Here is a 22,193-nt window from a genome sequence, read left to right as displayed (position 1 = left end):
CCCCCCCCAAAAAAAACAACTAAAACTAGAAATTCCATTTGACCTAGCTGCATCACATCTAAGTATCTTTCTAAAAGAGTTAAAGACTTCATATTACCATGATATGTGTATATCCATGTTTATGGCAGCACAAGTCATAATAGCCGAATCTTGGAAGCATCCTATATGTCCATCAACAGATGAATGGATAAAGTAAATGTGGTATTATACACAGTAGAGTATATTCTGCCATAAAGAAAGATAAACTTCAGTCATTTGTAGAAAAATGGATGCACCCTGAGACCATGATGTTAAGTAAAATAAATCAGATATACAAGCTTAAATATCCCATGGTTTCTCTCATATGAGAAACCCAAATTATAAATCACATGGTTTCTCTTATAAGAGAAAACCCAATGTCTAAATAAGCTAAAGAGCAATATAAATAATAGGAAACAAAAAGGATTTTTCATAAATGGGAAGGGAACCAAGAGATAGGAGGGGCATGGAGGAGAGGAGAAGGAAAAGTAAAAAGAAAAGATGCAGTATGTAAATGTACCAACTCCCCACAATAAATGTAATCATTATATAATGTAAACATGCACTAATAAAAATAAAAGAAAAAACTAACACTCAAATCGAAAGCACTAACACTCTAACTGTATGTACCATCTAAATGGAGCTGAACGTGCCCACTCCAGCAGCACATACACTAAATGGAGCTGGAAAAGCTAGACTCAGCTCTGCTACTTCCTAACTCCTGGGCAACTTGCTACCACTTTTACATAACATTTGATCATTTGTAAATTAAAACCAAAAACAGATATACTGTACCAAAGAATTTAGTTTTGGTCAACTTATATAAACTCCTACTTCAGCTGATCTTAGCATAATAATTACTATAGTATTAACCCTCAGATAAAGCAGTAGCTGCTTATATCCAACGAGGCTAGCATTCCTTTGTCCTCCAAATTCTGCAAGATAGTACGATCATTCACAACTGAAGGAACAGAAGCATACGGATATCATGCCAAAACACACTGCATTATTTGGCCACAGGACAAAGAGGACACTCTCAGGTCAGGACCTGAACAGCAAGCTGGCTTACATCTCAGTGTCTCGCTTTGGCATTCCAGTCCAAGATTGCACCCTCCTTGCTCCCACAATACTTCTGAGATACCAGGAAGACGGCCAAGAAAAGCCAAGAATTCCACATCTGAAGCCAACCCAGAGAAAGGAAGTTGCTCTGCCCTCTATTGGACCATAAAAGTATTATCTAACAGTGACCTACCAACCACAGATGTCACTATTGGTCCATCTCCAGGGCGGAGCCCGCCTAGGGGCAGAGCCTAGGCTGACATTTTGCGACTTGGTTTCCCATCACCACTTGCAACAGAACAGGCCGCCCACTGCGCATCCTGACTCGCGTGAAGAAGGCACGAGATTCTAAGGGGTAAACCGGGACCAGTGGCAGAAGCTGCTCACTTACAAACCAGCACAGCAGGCCACCCAGAGGCCCAGCTCGCCTCAATTTTCACCCTCTCAGGACACTGACCTGTCACCACTCACAGGACCGCACAGCGCACGCCTGAAGCCAATCCCCGGCGCCCACTCACAGCCGTCAACATGATGGGCGTTCGGCCCCGCAGCCCTGGCGCCTATCCTGCGCCCTGGTCCACACCACAGCCTGGCCTGGAGGACCACGCCGGCCCAGAGACCCGCGCAGGGCCAGTCCTGGAAGACTCGGCAGATCTGCTCGCTGCGCCTGCGTTTACCTCCATTGTAATCCTGTCAGAGGGCTGCGCTCTGCAGCTGCCCCTAGATGGCTTCAACCTGGTGGTGGAGGCCATGCCCGACTCCGTCCTGCAAGTGACTCTGCAAGACCACACTCTCATCGTGGGACCCCACAGCCTGCTGGGCTCCACCGACCAAGGCTCCGGAGAGCACAGCAACTCTCTTGAAGGCCTGGCCACGCCTGGCGCCTACCTGGGCGCTCCCCTGGAGAACGACATCGTCCTCTTGGTCGAACAGCAGGAATTCTTCCCCTCTGTCCCAGACATGGCTGGCCACGAAGAGCCCCAAGATCATGATGACACGCACTCCGTATTCCTGGTGCCTTACGGAGACTGTCCGGGCAGCCTCACTGCTGGGCTCCTGCTCTGGCCCGCAGCAGTATTGAGCCCTGACCCACAGGGCTCCATCCCAGAGCCAACGCCTCTGATCCCCATCATTTCTTTTGCAAGTGGCTCTCCTGGCTTAGTCTTCGACCAGGACGACTTCCATCTGCTGAGGCCCTTCCCCACCTCGCCGCTCCAACCTCTGCCTCCCTTTCCCAGTCCTGGTCCCAATGAGCGCCCAGTGCGCATGGGTCCACATTGCAAAGCCAGGAGACGCCTGTTCCAGGAATGAATTGCCTCCTGCAACACTTTGCCACTGTTCTGGGGTCCAAGTGAGGGCCTTCTAATGGCTATTGTTTGTGTACTGCACACCTAAAAGATACATAATGGACGGGTTTTTTTAATGTAGGCAACGTTGCAGAGTTTAAATCAGTGGCTGTTTTAGAAAGTCTGGAAGACTTTCTGGTTAGCCAAAAAAAAAAAAGTGTGAGAGGGGAATGGCTCTTTGACAGTCTACTTTCAGACCTAGAGACTGCTACTCATTCCTTTTTCCCTGTAGAAGTCACCCTTAAGAAGTTTGAATTTGCCTGAGTCTTTTGTTTAGTTTTGTTTTTTGATGTGTATGTGCATGTGTGTTTTTTGACACACCATATTGCCATGTGGTTCAGGCAACCCTTGAACTCACTGTGGAGCCCAGGCTGGCTTGGAACTCTCAGCAATCCTCCTGCCTCAGCCTCCCAAGTGCTAGGATTACAGGCATATGGTACCACACCCAGCTTTAGACCTCAACGCCAGCACTTAAAACCCACCCTTTCTCCAACATCCTACCCATGGACCTGTTTTGTCCCAAAGCAGCTACTAAGTATCCTTTGTTTAAGGTTGCTTGGGCTCTAGTCTCTGCTAGTGTGTGACTACCTTCTCACCATGGACTTTTTCTGGAGGAAAACAGTCCCCTTTGGGATATCTCACAAAAAGCTGTACCATGTAATGCTAATGTCTGTTGTTTACAAAATGGACAGAACTGGGAAGAATGACCATTCACCTTCCTTGTGTTTTTTTTTTCTTTAATGATTTGGTTAGCAAAGAACTATTGTTGTTTTAACTGGGATTTTTTCCCCCCTTTACAAAAGAACCAGCTCTTTTCCATACATTTCTTCTTGTATATTATTAATATAATTCCCTGGTTCTGAAAAAGTTCATAATACTATATTTTAATGTTTTCACAACTACAAGATCTCAAATTTATTTGTACATTGTTCCTAGTGTATAAAAATATTTCTTTATATGTTAATCTAGTATCCAAGAAAATTATTTGTTTTATGACTTCTCTGTAGATTCTTTTGGTTGGTTAGTAAGGACAATAATAGCGCTAAAAATAAGAATACAGTATTGTCTTTTCACAAGCATCTTACATTTAATCTTTCCTTAATTTGTATTAGATATGACTTTCTTTAACAATATGGCTGATGGGGCATTCCCATCTTATGTCTTGTGTTGACAATTCTAAATTGTATCAATTATTTTTATTGTAAATGCTTGGTATATCACATTGAAGAAGTTTATTTTCGGTCTTTCTGATCATGAAATAACTGTTGAGTTTCTGGGATTTTGTTGGTTTTTGTTTGTGGGGAGTTGGCTAAGTAACTACAAAGACTATCAAATTATTGAAAATGTTGGATTAAATAACTAAATTCAGTTAATTTTATAATTTTAATTCTTTGTATGTACATATAGGAACTTTTGGACCACTGGAATATACACAGCAAGTTAACAGGACACATAAGACTAGGGTTGGGGCTACAGGGATTTAAAAATTGGATGTCCTTCTGAGGACTTGAGAAGAATGGAAGGAGGTATCTGAAGGGTCATGTTAAGGTTTTAAATGTTAAATTTTAAGAATTTATGTTCTGGGGCCAGGGATTTAGCTCAGTGGTTCCACCGCCTGCCTCACAAACACAAGGTCACAAGTTCCATCCCGGTACCAAAAAAAAAGGAATTTATGTTCTGTATGCATGATGTTTGGAGTATCATTTTTCATCAGTTCATATGGTGATTGGCACTTATAGAACTTCTACTGACTAAATATCGTTGCATGTCTGCTCTACTACATTATTAAAATTATAATTCCCTGTAGGTTGTATTTTGTATTGGGGGGGGTGGTAGGGAAGTTTTGGTTTTTGTTCTTGTGGGAGGGTTGGATTTTATGCACACCATTCTAATATTAAAATGTCCATTATTTTTCCAGTTGTCTCAAGGTTTCATAACAAAATAAATTATTACTGATAAAGCTGAAATCAACAAAGTGCTAATTTTTTTCTTTTGAATAGTAGCAATTATTATTTAGATTTACCAAAATGTAACAATTTGTCTGTTTTCTATTCTTATATTCTACTCCATCATTTGGTCCTCACTTGTCTTCTTACCATGGCACATTTTTTAAGAACTCTTTCCTCCATGGCCTGTATGGTAAATCTGCATTTTTCACTTCTGCATTTTTTTTCAGTTACACTTGCAAATTTGCGTGATATTTTAGCTAGGTGTAGAACTCTAAAATAATAACTATGATCTCTCACTACTTTAAAAACATTGTTTCCCCCAACATTTATTGTACCCAATGAGAATCTTTCATTTGTATTGTCATTCCTTTGTATGAAATTAAGCTATTTGCTGTAGTATTTTTAACTTTGATAATCTACAGTTTCAGACTGATGTGTTTACTTGTAGAATTTTGCCCACTGCAACTCAGAAAGCTTTCTAAATCTGGAGAAGTAATTCTTTCTTAAAATTCCAATTGAAAAAAATGAGTCAGTATCTCTTAGACCTTTGAATTTCTCTTTAATCTTGGAACTCCTACCAGAAAAGTGGTGGCACTGTTTAATCAAGGCCCTCCCCCAAATCTCTTATTTTCTATATTTTTATATCCTTTATCATAACTCTTTCTTGCAATTAGCTGATTCATTGTCTGTTTTCAAAATTATGTTTATGTTCTTTGTAAGATAGTATTTACTTCAAATACTGTATTTTTCCTTTTTAAGGCTTAATCAGTGTTTAATATCTATTTGCTCTTATTTTACAATTTTTGGTCAATGTCCAAATTTCTGGCTTCATGGATGTTATCCCCTTTCTCTCTAGAAATTTTAAATACTCAAATTCTGCATTAATCACCTCAATGATTATATTTCTTCAGGCATAAAATCTCCCATTATTTGGTAGCATCTAGTGACAGATGCTGCCTGTTTTGTTTCTGAGCAAAGAAATTTTGGTTTGTTGACAAATTTTGAAAGGAAATTCACCATATGTTCCATATTTTAATTGCATATTTGCCTCTTCTCTGGTTCTCTAAGAGCCAAACATTACAGAGTGCATATAACTGCCATTCAGAAATCATGGTTCTCACATGGTGGTGCACACCTGTAATCCCAGGTACTTAGTAGGCTGAAGTGGGAGAATCACAAGTTCGAGACCAGTCTGGGAAGCTTAGTAAGACTTGATCTCAAAAAATTAAAAAAGCTGGGGATACAGCTCAGTGGTAGAGTGCCTCTGGCTTCAATCCAACAGTTTCACAAAAGCAAACAAAATAAATAAATGGTAAATCACAGTTGTGATCCTCAAACATTACACGTGGGCCAATTTCCCATTTTAAGGCACTAATGATTCTGGGATGGACTATCTATATCTCCACCTTCTCAGGCTTGCTGGGAGAATTAGCAGCTAACTCAGCTCAGTTGCTCTCCAGAAATTATTCTCAGGCATTTATATAGTCCACTCCAGTAGCTGCTCAGTTAAGGGATATACAGGCCCAATCCATGTGCACCAAGTCAAGACAACTTGGAAAGATATCACAATTCTACAGCTGTCAGTGAGGTGACTGGTTGTTACAACTGCATTCCAGTATAACTCCTCCATCTGAAGGGTCATATTTTCTTTCTTCCCCCAAATTCCTTTATGCAAATCTCTATCTCACAGTCTTCCCAAACAGCTGGAGCCAAGAGTTGTCATAGGATATGGCCACTAAAATGGATTACAATGTTTGGGGGATTGTTTTGTTTGTTTTTGTTTTGTTTATAAGGGATTGAACCCGGTGCTTTCACACTGAGGTCTTTCTTTTTTTAATTTAGAGACAGATTCTCGCCAAGTTGCTGAGTTGCCTACTCTGGGCTCTGGAGTTCTTTCTTAGAGGAAGCAGAACTCTGGATTTCAATGTTGAATCATGGAGTATGAACAACCCATAGCATGTTACAGCAAAGCAGATAAACTCTTACTCAATGGTGAATTTATTGGGAGAGTAATAGAAGGAAATCACTGGCACTGGCAGTATCCAGGTATTTGAGAAAATCAGAGTTCAGACTATAAAAGTAATATTTACAAAGAGTGTGGAATTGAATGGCAGTTTCTAAGTGCATTTGAGAAAGAGGAGGATGATTAATTACCAATAAAATCTAAATATGAGACCTAGACTGTCTCTTTGGCAGCAAAAGGCCTGGATCTTTTTTTTTTTTTTTTTTTTTCGGTACTGGAGATTGAACTCAGGCCCTTGCACTTGCAAGGCAGGCGCTGGAACCACTGAGCTAAATCCCCGGCCCAGGCCTGCATCTCTTGAGCTAAAGTGAAAAGAAAAGCCTAAAGATCTGGCTCTGGCTTTACTTTAGGAATAGCACAGCACAATAAAATGTTGAAATCTCTAACAAGGTAAGGCTGTGCTGGTGAGGTCACAGTCACAGCCCTGATTGGGCCATGAGGCACTGGATGAGGAAAACTGGGTAGACATATTTGAGTATCTTGAGTTCCCAGACCCCTCTCAAGTCTCTTGGCCTACAGCTTCCTCCTCCCATAATATTATGATCTACTTTTGCCTCCTCTCCCCAATAAGTCCAGGAACTAAAATTGAGCACAATATAATCCAGACAGAGAAATAGTGGGCCTATATAATGAAATATATTGTGTATATCCTGGAAGAACTGCAAGATTCACTCAACATAAAATCCACAGTTCTCACTGTCAAGTGTCAGAGTCCAGTATAGGACTATATAGTTGCTGGATATGATTACAGTAAAATGAGAATTTATCAATTTAGAAGCACTCTCACACGATACAGGATTTAAGGCCCTGGAAAGAACGCTGTAATACAGTGCTAACATTCTTAAAAGGCAGCCCTTAGAATCTTGGAAAAAAAAGGATCTCCACACTAAGTTAAGTAGAAATACCTTAACTGCAAAGGTGGACAGTAGATAGAAGAAGGGATGAAAACATGCATATGATACAGTGGATATACTACCTAAGGCTGTAAAATACATCTGTTCCAATGATGTGTGAATGGGCCTTGAGGAACACAGCATAACAAAGCAACAAGGATTTTACTGGGTGGTACCAATATCATTTAGAAATTCAGGAGGCTAGGGTAATTGCAAAACATGCCATTAGAAAGCTGGATTCCTTGTGAGCCAGGGACATAAAGGGATCTGAAAGACTGAAAGTGCATATCAGCACCAGCCAAACTATACATGACAGTAGAACTCAAGCCCACAAACTCCCTCACAACTATCCCAGAAGCCAAACTGTAACTTTTAGAGTAACTGACCCCAAAACAGTAAGGAAGGTCAAACTATCACCTGTTGTTTGAACTAGCCTTACCAGCTGGTGACCAGATCAGCAACCATTTGAACAAACTTTGCTTTGGGTTATCAATAAAACCAGATGAGATTCTCTTGGTTTTTTCCTGAGGGTTTAGCTTTGATATAGAACAGTATACTCTCTGGTTTTCCAATGAATGCAGACTGTCAGATCCTCATTCAGAGGCCCCTAGCAAATGATTGACACAAGGCATAAGCATCACATTTTGCTGCCTAGTGCCAGCTCTTATGGTGTCATCCACCTGAATCCTCTCCCTTTCCAGGAAAAAAATCTGCTTTTTATATGATTTCTCATCATAGTCCTAATTCTTATGTCTCTAAATGGCACAATTTCATTAAGGATAATTAAATGAGCCTTTGGTGGGAAGTGTTTGACTTGAAAGGCACCTTTTTTTAAAAAAAAGGAGGAACTTTTCTCAGGTTAAATGAGTTGCATTTTTTGATTGGGTAACCAGAGGCCTGCGGACAAAATCCTAAATCAAACCTTTATCCAGTAAAGGATTCTTTGGCCAAAGCTAATGAGCAATTTGACAAAAAAATAACAAACTAGTCACATTTCCTTAATAAATTTTCTATCTTAGTCCTTCCCCTATTGAGATCTCCATCTGCCCCTTATCCTTCTAATCTCTCTCCTTTTGTACCTCCATGAGCTTCTCCTTCTAATTCTCCTTGTCTAAGCCCCCATCTTTTCTCAACAACTCTCTTAAAAACCTAAGAGGCCAGTTGCCTTTAAAGATCCATCCACACCAGAGCCAGATATTCAAGTAACCTTAGACCTTAGCTAAATTAAGAGCTAGTTTCCCTAAACACAGACAAGACCAGCAAATATTCACAAAAGAATTTAGATTTCTTCTAAATCTGAAATCTAGATTTCAGAACTTCCTGACATACAACACATATACATATTGGTCAGAGCCATAGATGCTAAATCTTGGATAGCAAAAGCTGATTAAACTGACCCAGAAAAGGACCTATGGATCTCCCTTTTTGTAATGAAACTGAGGATCAAAAAGAAATCTCCTAAAAGCTATATCCAAACATTGCTACCTTTGCATGGCCTCTTCACTGGAGTACTATATATGGTGAAAGGTATTTCAAATAATGCATAAATTTTCTCTTTTTTACAGCCATTAACTATAGCCTCATGGGCCCATGACTGAAAATATTCCTTCCAATTCTGTGCTAATATACCTGAAAATTTAATATGGAAATATTTACTTTGTACATGGAATTGTAATATTAAGAGCACAACAAATGGGCTATTTCTTAAATTGCCAGAGGACTCATAAGCATGTTGTGTCTGTTCTGGATATACCTTCACATTCTCTATTTTATTTGATGCATACCACAGGTAAAGAACTTGATATTATATCTGAAGTTCTATAGCCAGAAAATCCACCAAATTAGAAAAAATAACAGGAGCAGGATCTATGAAAGTTCAGATGGACCTTATCAAGCCACTGTTCAAACTTCCTTGAACATTGGAGGACAAATGGTGCAAATCCATAGTTGAAAGCCTCAAATACAAAGGTCTTCTCATACTGTGTACAAGCACTTGGAAACAGTCCCATTCTCCTAGTACAGGAGGGAAACAAGCATGGTATGGTGCCACACACCTAGAATTCTGCTCAGGCTGAAGGATTGCAAAGTTGGGACTAATCCAAGAAATTTATCAACACCCTGTTTCAAAATTTTAAAAACAAATAAGTAAATGGCTGGGATATAGCTCAGTGCAAAAGCCTCAAGGCCATCATCAAAATCATCATTCCTCTCTTCCTGCTAAAACTTGACCCAAATTCCATCCTGTCATCCATTCCATCTGAAGTCAATTCCTTCACTGTACTGAATCCTTGCTCTGTCTTTTTCAGTGTACTTCTAGATCAGAATAGTTAAAGTCTTTTTTTAAAGACTTTTTAAAAAGTCCTTACGTAGGGAAAACAATATCCCAGGAGTTCCCTGGAGCCCCTTCCAATTTTCCCAAATCCTCAGTGAAGACTTAAAATATCTAAAGTTCCCCTCTGTGATTTGGTTCTGAAAAAATCATATAAATTGATTCCTACTGTATTTAGAGAATAAGGAAGTCTGTAAAAATGATTCTAAAGAGGATTCTATTTACTTGCCTCCAGTTTCAGAAAAAAATAAATAAAATTTGAAAAGTTACAACACAGTTTTTCTCAAATTACAGGTCATTGTTAGAGTATGACTTACCTGAGAAGGGAAAAGCATTTATGACCTGCTGATAGGTTAAAGACTACCCTAAAATATTCTAGACCCTTCACAAATAACAACTGAGAATATTTCTGGGGTTTAACTTAGAATCCCAGACAGTGAGTGCCAAATTTTTCTGAGATTGTAATATCTTACTATGAATTGACTAAGTTCTCAGTAAGAGGTCCTCTTTTCAGGAAATAAATGTGAATAGACTTTTTAAATGAATTCCTAAGTGCAAAAACCTTTATCTATTTGTGCAAAAGCAATCTAGACAAATCCTTTAAATGCCACTCAGTTGGAACCACCAAAAACTTTTTTCTCCAAAACCTGGAAGCAACTAAGATATCCTTCAATGGATAAAGAAACTGTGGTGCATGGAATATTATTCAGTCACTAAAGAAAATGAGTCATGGACTGCACCCTGGGCACCTTTGATATAGGAGGTGGGGCATGGCAAAGCTAGCAGGGGAAATAAGGACAGGACATGTCAATTATAAGATCCCAGGACAGCATCAAATAATTCCCAGGACCACATACATAGAACTTCTCACGGATGCCCACAAGATGTGGATGACATGTAAGGACACAGATGCCATGAGGAGCCCCCTATTATGTCTCTTCAGGGTAGACCACTCTGTGTCTCCCAGGCACAGGGTATAGTTTTATTTTTGCTCTTTTTATCTTTTCCTCTCTTGTTCAACCCAAGTTTGCTCTACAGAGCATTTTTCCCTTACCCCTTTACCTTTCACTTTGCAAATAAACTTTTGCCACCGTTTTTGGCTTGTTTCGTCCATTTCTTTGTTCACGGTAAGAAGGCCCCATAATACGTTTAATTGGTGAGTCATTTCTAAAGGAATTACCAGATAAAATTTTTAGAATTAGCCAGTGAAGAAAGTATATTTTTGGTGTACCCAGCCTTGAGAACAAAGCTCAGATACTGTGGAGGCCAAAGTAAGCCGCATGTGGGCACACTTTTTGTTTCTCTCTAAAATGCCACAAGGTTTCTTTTCTTCTTCTCTCCCTCACTCTATCCCCTAAGCTGGGAATTGGGGACACTTCTTCTCATGGCACCAGAGAGAGGCTTCCTGGCCCTGCCATAGAGAATGGGGGAAGGGAATGCAGGTTTTTGCTTTTCTTTCTAGCTGCTTGCGTTCATTGTGCGCGTATGCCTCGTTGTCTGCACGTTTGTTTGTTATATATTTTGCTATCCATTTCAGAAATTAGCCTAGTCTTTGCCTACTCTAGTTTGTAAATGGTTTTTTCTCGGTTTGTCTTTTGGGCCAAAGAGCTGCCACATTACCTTGCCACCGGCCAGAAGACATAATGCCTTGCCACATGACCAGTCACCATCTTGCAATGTCATATGACTATGTATAACTTTTAGGTGGGCATGGGTCACCAGCTACCACCATCTTTTTTCTCTACTTCTTTGTTGGGTTTTTTTTTTAATAACTGGCCTTATGAGCTAACCCTTTGATTTTAAAGAACATATGGGCTTGTAAGAACAGGAGAAAGTGTGGCAGACCAGCCGTCACCAGTCGAAAGGTTCCTGAATGGGGGAAAGGAGGACTGAGAAAATAAGACAAAGAGACAGAGTCGGGAGGGCTCCCAACACCGAGCGCCCAAGTTTATTTTCACCTCTCTTTTATACACTCAGTGAGTTAGGTCATTAATCATGACCTTTATCAAAAACACCTGCTTCCTTGTTTACTAGTTCTTTGGAAATTCCCCGCCCTCACGGGCCTTCTTGTTTCTCGGGGTTACAGAACGTTCATCACGTTCCAGGGCAATCTAATTCGGCAAGGACGCGGTTCCTCATAACAGTCTCCTTGCTCTATACAATGGAGGGTCAGATTAAACATGGATCCTCTATGGCTAACACCGCTCTCCACAAGAAAGGAGCCTTTTTTCTCTCTCCCCACATGAAAGAAAAACTGTACTATTCCTTTAAAAACTTCGGAAGACTTTGGAAGGTGGAGCTACAACCAGAAGACCACATCCTGGGTCCCAGGCAAAGGTAGATGCATAAGGCAGGGCTGATGCTGCCCCATAGGCTACACCACAGGTCTGTCCCACAGGGGATGACCATCTTACTGTAAGGCTCCAGGGGAAATGCAGAAGCAAAACAAACAAACAAAAAAACACTTCTGAGATGAAAAAGAACACCAAATAAATACATGAAAAAGGGTTCAACACCACTGGTCATTTGAGAAATGCAAATTAAAACAAAGCTGAGATTCCATCTCACTCCAGAAAGAATGGCTATTATCCAGAAATCAACCATGGCTGGGGATTTAGCTCAGAGGCACCGTGCCTGCCTTGCAAGCACAAGGTCCTGAGTTCAATCCCTGGTACCACAAAAAAAAAAGAAAGAAAGAAAGAAAGGAAGGAAGGAAGGAAGGAAGGAAGGAAGGAAGGAAGGAAGGAAGGAAGGAAGAAATCAACCAATAACAAATGCTGGCAGGGCTGTGGGGAAAAATGAACCCTTCTCCACAGTTGGTAGGAGTATAGACTGGTGCAACCACTGTGGAAATCAGTGTAGAGATTCCTCAAAAAACTAAAACTGGAGGTTCCATTTGACCCAGCTATTCCCTTTCTTGGAATCTTCCCAAAAGAATTAAAAACATCATGCCACAGTGATATATGCACACCATGTTTATAGCAGAACAGTGTGTAATACCTAAATCTTGGAAACAGCCCAAATGCCCATCAACTGACAAATGGATAAAGAAGATGTGGTTTTGGGCTGGGGATTTAGCTCAGTGGTTCTGCCGCCTGCCCTGAAAGTGCAAGGGCTTGAGTTTGATCCCCAGTACCAAAAAAAGAAAACAAGAAAATGTGGGGGTTTTTATACAATGGAGTACTACTGTGCCATAAATAAGGATATTTATAGCTAAATGGATGGACCTTGAGACCATACTCTTAAGTGAACACACATGTTTAAATACTTAATTGTTTCTCTGGTATGAGAAATCAAAAATGAAAATAAGGACCAAAATGTATAATAGATACTGGGAAATGGGAAGTAAATATTCAAATGGGAAGGGGAACAAGAGAGGGGGCAGTGAGAGAGAAAGGAAGGAAGGGACAAAAAAAAAAGTGAAAATAGAAGGAAAAAAATGGAAACAAAGCATTTGTACATAGGGAGGGGAGGGGGTTTGAGGAGAGGGAGGAATGGAAAAAAAGTGGTGAGATGTTATCATGTATAGGTGCAAATTCCCTACGATGACTTTTATCATTATCTATGTCTAAAATGTACCAGTAAATGTTTTGCTATATTAAAAAAATAAAACACCCAAGGCTTTTGGTTGAAACCGAGCACCAGGCAACAGAGCACTGCTCAGGTGGGCACTGAGCATGCTAACCCTGGCACCACCCACTCCAAGCAGATGCACCTCTACATTGGGAAAGGCCCCGCCAGCACACAGAGCTGCTGGACTGGGAAGTGCACGGGGCCTCTCTATGTAGCCCAAACTGGCCTCAAACTTGAGGCAATCCTCCTGCCTCAGCCTCCCAAGTGCTGGGATTACAGGCATATACCACCATGCCTGGCTGCCACCTGGCTCTTGTGCTTTCCTGTTTGAATGCAGATAAGTTAAAGACCTATGCCTGATGCTTAACACTTAACAACATTTGAAAGCTAATTAAAGTGATTGTGAGTGTATAAAACAGAGCCATTCCCATTCCTAGTCCTTTTTTTTCATCAAAAGAAATAAAAGAGATATTTTTCCCATATGGTTTCACTGGTTAAGTAGAGTCATCAAGGGACTTGAAATACCAGCTAAGTCATCAAGTGGCTTAGAATAAATACAAGCTGGGCCAGCGAGAGGTTCAACTAGGCGGTTAAGAGGACGTTGCTTGGGAAAGTTCTGCCATTACCCCATGGGAATTAAAGGAGTAGGCAAGGTCAACAGATGGCTCAGGCCCCTTGTCCCCTAAAGAGTTAATGGGTCCAAATGTGGAGACAAAGGTTTCTTCTGTGGTAAATGATCACTGTAAGGTTTGGATAAGGATGTTTTTCCAAGCTATTTGAAGTCTCACAAAGGGTACCTTGTGGACTCTGGGTCTTCTCCTTCTGCATGGGGTGCCATCTTGAGGACTTAGCTGTCTCCTTCCCAAGCTGAGCCAGTGGAAAACCTCTTGGACTTCATCACCACACAAATTCCACCAACTTTGCCAGTAGGCCATATCCTTGATAAGTGAGCCAGGTTTGATCCTGACAATTTAAAACAAGACCAGCTTATCTGCTATTGCAATACAGTCTGAGCTCAGTATGAACTGGGAAGTGGCAAAAGATGGGTACAGGATGATACTTCAAACTATAAGACTATTCTTCAGTTACAGTGTTTCTGCTTGGAATACAAAAAGTGAAGTGAAATACCTTATGTCCAGGCCTTCAGGACTCTGTCAAAGGGAATGCTCAGGAATGATGGTACTTAGTGCAGTCCCCAAGGAGGTAAAAGATACCCTGAAGGACCCTGTTCTGAGACCCCCAGTTATCTCTCAGGGAGCTCTATTGTTTCACTGATCTATTTATGGAGGATGACCGCACTAGGAGGTCACCATGACCTCCCCCTTATAATCCTCAGACCAATAAACCGTGTCCATCCCCTCTAAGTGACCAGAGGATTCCCTTTCAGTCTAGTGCCCAGAGGAACCCAACATTCCTCAGCTCCCTCAGTACCCTGCTCAGACAGCCCTAAATCCCACTGGGTACATATAGACAGCTTTAAGCCCCCAGGGTTGAACCTGAAGTGGTGCTTCCTACTGCTACTCTGGTTCACAACCTGTCCTGCCCTTAAGAGAAGTCCCAGGAGTGGAAGGTACAAAGAACTAGGTCAATTGTCAGAAAACCCACATAAGTTTGAAGATGGATTCCAAAATTTGGCTCTTGCTTTTGACTTATCATGGTGATATGTCCAATTCATCTTGGCCACTTGCTATACCTCACATGAAAGAGATAATCCTACAAGAGGCTAGAAACTAGTCAGGTGAACAATATGCTTTAAAAAAGAGAAGGAAACCACACTGGAACCACTATTTTCCTATCAGAGGCTGATAAATCCCTTGATCTACCTAGAGAGGGACATGGCAAAGGATAAAGATAGACAAAAAGACACACTTTCAAAGTACATGGGAGGCTGGGAGGTCAATGCCAGAGTGGGTAGAGACAGAGACTCCAAGCTAGCCATTATTTATTGGGTGCACTCCATAATCAGAGGGAGTATTGAATGACTCAGAGGGCAGTGGTGATCTTATGCTAATGAGGATCTTATGCTGATGAAGATCATTATGTTAATGAGGATGGTGGGATGAGCAAAGCATTCTTATAATAACAGGTGGGAAGAGAGAGTGGGTTAATAAGGAATTTATCCTTCCCCCCAAGCGAAACCTATTTTTGTTTTTATTACTACTCAGTTCTCAATGAACCAGGATGTCTTCAGCTGAGGTAATCTTGCCCTGGAGCATCACAGGATCCCCAGACCATTGAGGCCTCAACTGTGACTGAAGGCACATGGAGCTATGTTTCTGCACGCCATAGAAAGCTTGAATGGCAAGACACTAGGCCTCAGATGAGCCCTAACCACAATTTAATTATGAAATGATTTTCTCCAAAAATTATAGAGAATGGCTCTCAACATTCTCCTTTCAATAGAGCCAAACTGGGACTATAATACTCAGAATGGACTAGGAATGGTGTCTAGCATGCTAGCTGCTCTTATCACAGGAATTAAAAGATATATTAAAAGGCCTGTTAATTATGATAAAGTGAGTGGGGTCATACAGGGCACAGAGAAAAATCCAGCAGTTATTCATAACTGATCAGCAGAGGCCTTCTGCAAGTATACTAATATAGATCCATCTTGTCCCAGGGAGGGAGAAGCACTAATAGGACATTTCATCTGTTAGTCACCCCCAGATATCGAGTGTAAGCTACAAAAACTTCAGATGGGGCCACAGACATCTATGGCCCAATTTCTGGACATGGTTTTTTCTGTGTTCAGGAGTCAGGACTTAGAGGAGAGAAAAAAGAAAAAGGCTCCATAGTTGGGGGTGAAGGGACCCCTATCCAGAGATTCTTTACTCCTCCTCTAATGTGTCACTTTAAAGGTCAAATGTTTGACCATTAGTTTCTAATTGTCCCACAGTGTCCTACTCCCTTGCTAGGAAGAGACTTATTTAAAAAATTGAAAATAATGCTCAAATTCCAGCCAAGGCCAAAACAGATTTTTCTTGCTGGGACTACACCAGGTCTCCCTGACCAAATTAGCCAGAAGGTAAATCCTGCTGCATGGCATAAGGGAATACCTGGTAGGGCCAATTCAGCTATGCCAGTAGTTACAAGACTAAAAGGCCACATCCCATTTTTCTAACCCAAAGTAATATTCAATTGAGGAACAGCTACGTAAGGGCCTCCAGCCTCTCATAGACAGGTTTCCCAATACAATCTTTTGAAACCTTGTCTGTCCCCTTGCAATATTCACATTCTCTCTGTCATAAAGCCCTCAGAAAAATACAGGATGGTACACAAACTCTGCCTAATTAACAAGGCTGTTATTCCAATCTATCCTGTAGTGGCAGGATATACAATTCTATATACAATATATATTCTATATACAATTCTCTCCCAAATTCCAAGAGATACTAATTGGTTCTCAGTCTTAGATTTAAAAGACACATTCTTCTCCATCCCCCTACATCCAGACTCTCAATTTCTGTTTTCCTTTGAATGGGAAAATCCCATTACAAGCAATATACTTGGAAAGTTTTCTCACAGAGTTTTAGAGATACTCCTCACCGTTTTGCTTGGGCACTAGAAAAAGACTTGGGGAACCTAAAGCTAGAACAAGAAACCATCCAACATTATGTAGATGATATCACAGTTTACAGCCCAACTCAGGAACTATCTAACCAAAACACTGTACAAACATTTAACCTTCTAGCTAAGAAGGGGTATAAAATCTCCAAAGAAAATGCTCAGATAGCCCTCCAAGAAGTTCAGTATCTGGGATATGTTCTTATACCTGGGGAAAAACAGCTGTCTAGGGACCAGATCCAAGCTATCTGTGATCTTGGGCCACTTGCCACCAAAAAACAGCTTCATTTCTTCCTGGGAATGGCAGGCTTTTGTACAATCTGGCTACCTCATTTTGAGCTAATGGCAAAGTCTTTATATAAGGCTGTGCCCCTAAAATAGACAAAAGTGACAATTCCTTTAGAAAAATTAAGCATACCCTTACTCAGGCTTCAGCACTGGGAATACTTGACTTTGGGAAAAAACAAAACACAAAACCTTCTTTCTCTATGTATCAAAAAAGGGAGAGATTGTTTTGGGGGTCTTGACCCAAAGGCTAGGACAAGATCTCCTCCCAGTGGTATACTTTTCAAAGAAGTTAGACTGGATGGCTGCTGGGTGGCAGCTCTGTGCCTACAACACAGCCAAGCCCAAACTTCTTTCACTACTAGAACTTGTACAGAGGAGAATGACATAACCTGGAGAGCACTGGCAATTGGACTTTACCCACATGCCACCATGTGGAGGATTTAAACAAATATTGGTCTTAACTGACACCTTTCACAAGCTGGATTGAAGTCTTTCCGACTCATTCAAAAAAGGCTACTGAGGTAATCAAGGTGCTTCTTAAAGAAATCATCCCTATATTTGGACTACCCCAGTCTCTCCAGGGTGACAATGGACCTTGTTTTACTTCCCAAATAACTCAGGGAGTGCCAGAAGCTTTAGGAATAAAGTACTACTTCCATTCCACTTGGCAGCCTCAATCTTCTGGAAAGGTAGAGAGAACTAAGCGGACCCTTGAGCTCTGGCAGAACTCTGCCAAGAGATATCTGAGTCCTGGCTTTGATTGCTACTAATAGCACTCACGAGGGTTTGTTAAATGCCCAAAAACTGGTCTAAGTTTGAGCCCATTTGAGATGTCATTTCTATCCTATGATATGATATGATATGATGATATGATAATAGGCCATTTCTATCCTCTGATATGAGAGTAGAGCCAAAGACTACAAGACTCTTACAATATCTAGTCAATCTGGGCCAAGTACAAGAGACTATCCAAATGTATGGAAACAGAGTCCTGCCAGTTCCTGGCCCAGGGAGACCAAGTGCTTGTGAAAACTTGGAAAGCAGAAACACCAACAGACCAGTTCAATCTAAAAATGTAAAGGCCCCTTTGTGATTCCTGCAATGCCCACTGCAGTAAAAGTGGCAGAGATGGATAATTGGATTTGTCTTTCCAGATTCAAACTAGTCCCACCTGAACTGTCTGAAGAACAAGATCACCAAAAAGGAGAAAGCTACTCATGTAAGACTCTGGAAAATTTGAGATTTCTCTTCAAAAAGCAAGGCTCCAGTGCTGCTACAGATAAGTAAACAGGATCTTGCTAAGGCCACGGCTCTCAGACTGACATACCCCTCTAACATACATTCTTTTCTACAGGAAACATGGAAATCTGACCTGCTCCTCACATTTGGACTAACAGTAAAGATTCTTTCTCTTGTCAAACAGGCAGCTTGATGGTCATTAAGTCTTTTCTCATTGTTTTCTGACAGGTTTTTCTTTCTTCAGCCCAGCCAGCGAGCCACAGAACCCCAAAGTAGTTGGAGAGCACATAACCCCTAGTAGGTAGGGTTTACAGCCCCTTCCAGCTTGAAGAAGCCAGAGAAGCCAGAGACCGCCAATCCTTCACCACTGCATAAAGAATTAAGGGATTTATATCTCTCAGGGGGAAATGATATACAAGGTAGGATGTGGCAAAGCTAGCTGGGAAAATGAGCACGGAACCTGTCAATGACAAGTTCTAAATTCCCAGGACTACATATCTCTCTCTCTTTTTTTTTTTTTGGTACCAGAGGTCAAACTTGGGTCCTTGAGCTTGTTAGGTGGCACAACCACTGAGCTAAATCCCTGGCCCCCCAGGACTACATATGTAGAACTTCTCACAGGTCCCCACAAGATGTGGATGACATATAAGGACACAGACACCATGAGGAGCCCCTATCATGGCTCTTCAGGATAGCCCACTCTATCTCCCAGACACAGCATGTACTTTTATTTTTGCTCTTTTTATCCTTTTCTCTCTTGTTTAGCCCAAGTTTGCTCTACAGAGCCAACTTTTCCTTTACCCCTTTACCCTTCACTTTTCAAGTAGACTTTTGGCACCATTTTTGGCTTGTCTTGTCCAATTCTTTCTTTGAGCCAAGAAGGACCTAGAATACGTTTAATTGGTGAGCCATTTCTGGTTTGGGGAGTTCTTTTGGCTTTGGGGGGTTTTTGGTTGTTTTGTTTTGTTTTGAGGCAGGGTCTCACAGTGTAGTTCGGCCTGGCCATGGACTCATTTCACTACATAGCCCAGGCTGACCTCAAACTCATGGCAATCCTCCTGTCTCAGCCTCCCAAGTGCTGGGATTACAGGCATGCACCACCAGCCTGGCAACTGGTGAGCCATTTCTAAAGGAACTACCCAATAACAACTTGGAACCTCTACCTACCTCAAGGGCTGATTTTTTACAGTAGTTGTGATGTGTTAGGTCCCATGTGGAGTATTTTATCACATCCTTTAAAGCTGGTAATAATCCTGTGTTAAGTAGTATTATTTTCCTCATTCTATAGATTTGCCACGCTGCATTGTGAGATTTCATCCTCCACCAGAGCAACCACTGCCTCAGCTTGCCTTGGCCTCTGCACACTGCACACTGTGGTGACTGACAAGTCATACGGAAGCAAAAGAGTCTCTCAATTGACAGAGATGATGAAGATACTTGAAGTATTAATCTGCTAGTGAAGAATTGTATTAAATGCTCTGGATCCTAGGAAAAGAAGGATCTAGTCAGTAACAACCAGCACACTGTCTCAATATGAATTTTCAAAGGGCACAACTTTGCTGGTGGGCTGCAAATGTAGCTCAGTTGTAGTGTGCATGCTTGGTGTGAAGGAGGTCTGGAGCTGGATCCCAGCATTGCAACACAAACAAACTGCTGGTTTATGATATGAGTCTCAGAGAAATGGAAAATAGTAATATATATATAGTAATGGTGAGAAAAATACATATCAATGCTGGAGCACATGAAAAAATTACTTAATGCAAAAAGCAAAATCTACAAGCAAAACAAATGTGAAAGTATAACCAAAAATATGGGAGGTCCTGAGTCGTGCAGAACACACCTAATCAGCCTGCCCGGCAACAATCCACTGGACTCCCCCCCTCCCCCCGCTCCTCTGTACAGCCACCTGGTGCCACATTACAAAAACACAGAGGACACTGGACCACTAGACCATGGTACTGAGTCCCACTCCTCCCGGCCCAGAGGTAGGGGCTTCTGAGCCACCATCCCACTGCTCCTGGTCCAGAGGAAGGGGCTTCCCGGCCACCATCCTTCTGGCTGCTCCCAGCCCAGAGGAAAGGGCTTTTGGGCCACCATTCCTACCACTGCTCCCGGCCCCTGTCCCACTTCTCCCAGCTCAGAGGAGGTAATCCCTGCAGGCGCCAAGAGCACACCCCCCCCCCAGTCGAAATGAGAAAACAGGTAAATAAGTCTCAAAACCAGACTTCCAGATCACCTACAGCAACCCCAAAGGGAAATGAGATGGAAGATTCTGATACTCAACCACCTGGACCCACTGAACTGGCAACAAAAGGGGATCTGGAAAAAATGAAATCAGAAATAATTTCTCAGATAACAGGAGAAATTGTGCCCCTAGTGCAAGACATGATTAATAAATCTAGAGAGGAGCTCAGGAACATGATGGAATCCCAACATAGGAAACAAATGGAATCCATAAAACAGATGCAAATAGATTTCCAGGACATGAAAAACTCCATTGAAAGTCTACACAGCAGAATGAGCCAATGTGAGGACAGAATTTCAGATATAGACGATAAGATTGCAATTAATGACCAGGAAAAGACAAATTGCTTCCAAATTATAAGGGAACATGAGAAATCAATCCAGCAGCTGCTAGATGATGCAAAAAAGAATAACAGAAGACTGATTGGGCTCAATGAAGAAACAGGAGAGAGTGCAGATGACATAAAAAATCTCTTCACAGAAATAATGGCAGAAAACTTCCCAAGCAGGGGAAAAGAGCTTGACATACAGATAAGTGAGGCATATAGGACTCCAAATAGCCTTGATCAAAAAAAAAAACTACACATAGGAATATAATTGTTAAGATTCCAGAAACTTAACAGAAGAACAAAGTTCTACAAGCAGTTAGAGAAAAGAAACAAATCACATACAAAGGAAAGCCCATCAGAATCACAGCAGACTTCTCAACACAAACCATCAAGGCAAGAGGAGCTTGGAGTGACATATTCCAAGCCCTAAAAGAAAACAGCCTCCAACATAGATTGATGTACCCTGCAAAACTATCTTTCAAAACCAAAAATATGATACTTTAGCAAAAGTGATCCAGCATCATCTGGACAAGAATAAGACATTAAGGAGCTAGATGCTCTGGGGAAAAAATTAAAGTCTCTTTCATATATAAAAGAAAATGATGATAAACTGGGATTGAGATGGAAACAATTTCACTTTCTTTTTAGTACAATCCAGAAACTTCAGCAAATGTTAGAAAATTGTAGGGGGAAACAGAAGTAAAAGAAACTAAAAAAACAAGGATAAAATCAGATTCTAATCCATAGACAGACTAACTTCATTATTCCCAAGAAATGGAAATAGCCACATGACCTTTATGTATTTAGAATTTGTTGTGTTCTTGAGATATTTAAAGTTTGGATACTATAATAGTTTGTTTTAAATATTAATGTCCATTTCATTCATATTTGCTCACAAAAAATTTTACTTAAGTATAGATTTGTTTTTATTCAAATGTATTTTTATTCATCTTAAAAGGTTGGAAGCAACATCCCAAATGATTTAATAAAATATTTTCAAGTTTGAGGCTGAGGATTTAGCTCAGTGGTGCCGCCACCTGCCTTGCAAGCACAAGATCCTGAGTTCAATCCCCAGTACCAAAATATATATACATATATGTATATGTATTTTGAAGTTTGGGCATGGAATGAGATTTCAAGACATGAAAAGATATGGATAAACCTTAAATGCATGTTGCAATGTGAAAGAAGGCATTCTGACAAGACTGTGCACTGTACTATTCCAAATAAATGTTCTCTAGAAAAGGTAAAGCTACAGAGACAGTAAAAATGTCAGTGGCTCCCCGTGGCTTGCAGGGAGGAAGAGTGAACTGGTAGAGGACAGAGGATTTTTAGGTGG

The 22,193-nt window shown here is 41.1% G+C and overlaps 1 protein-coding gene across 1 annotated transcript; it reads left to right on the top strand.

Annotated features, from left to right (window-relative positions):
• The first annotated feature begins 1,378 nt into the window (after positions 1–1,378).
• Positions 1,379–4,446, top strand: LOC101724570 (proline-rich protein 23A). The gene has a single exon (XM_021258469.2). The coding sequence runs from the start codon at positions 1,606–1,608 to the stop codon at positions 2,386–2,388; it is 783 nt and encodes a 260-aa protein (XP_021114128.1). The 5' UTR covers positions 1,379–1,605; the 3' UTR covers positions 2,389–4,446.
• The last annotated feature ends 17,747 nt before the right edge of the window (positions 4,447–22,193 follow it).

This window comes from Heterocephalus glaber, unplaced genomic scaffold (assembly GCF_053883595.1).
Source record: "Heterocephalus glaber isolate CG9 unplaced genomic scaffold, H.glaber_assembly_v1.0 deba00001504, whole genome shotgun sequence".
In the NCBI taxonomy this organism is placed as follows: Eukaryota; Metazoa; Chordata; class Mammalia; order Rodentia; family Bathyergidae; genus Heterocephalus; species Heterocephalus glaber.
The sequence above is the reverse complement of the archived record's forward strand: the minus strand, read 5'-3'. Positions and strand labels throughout refer to the sequence as shown.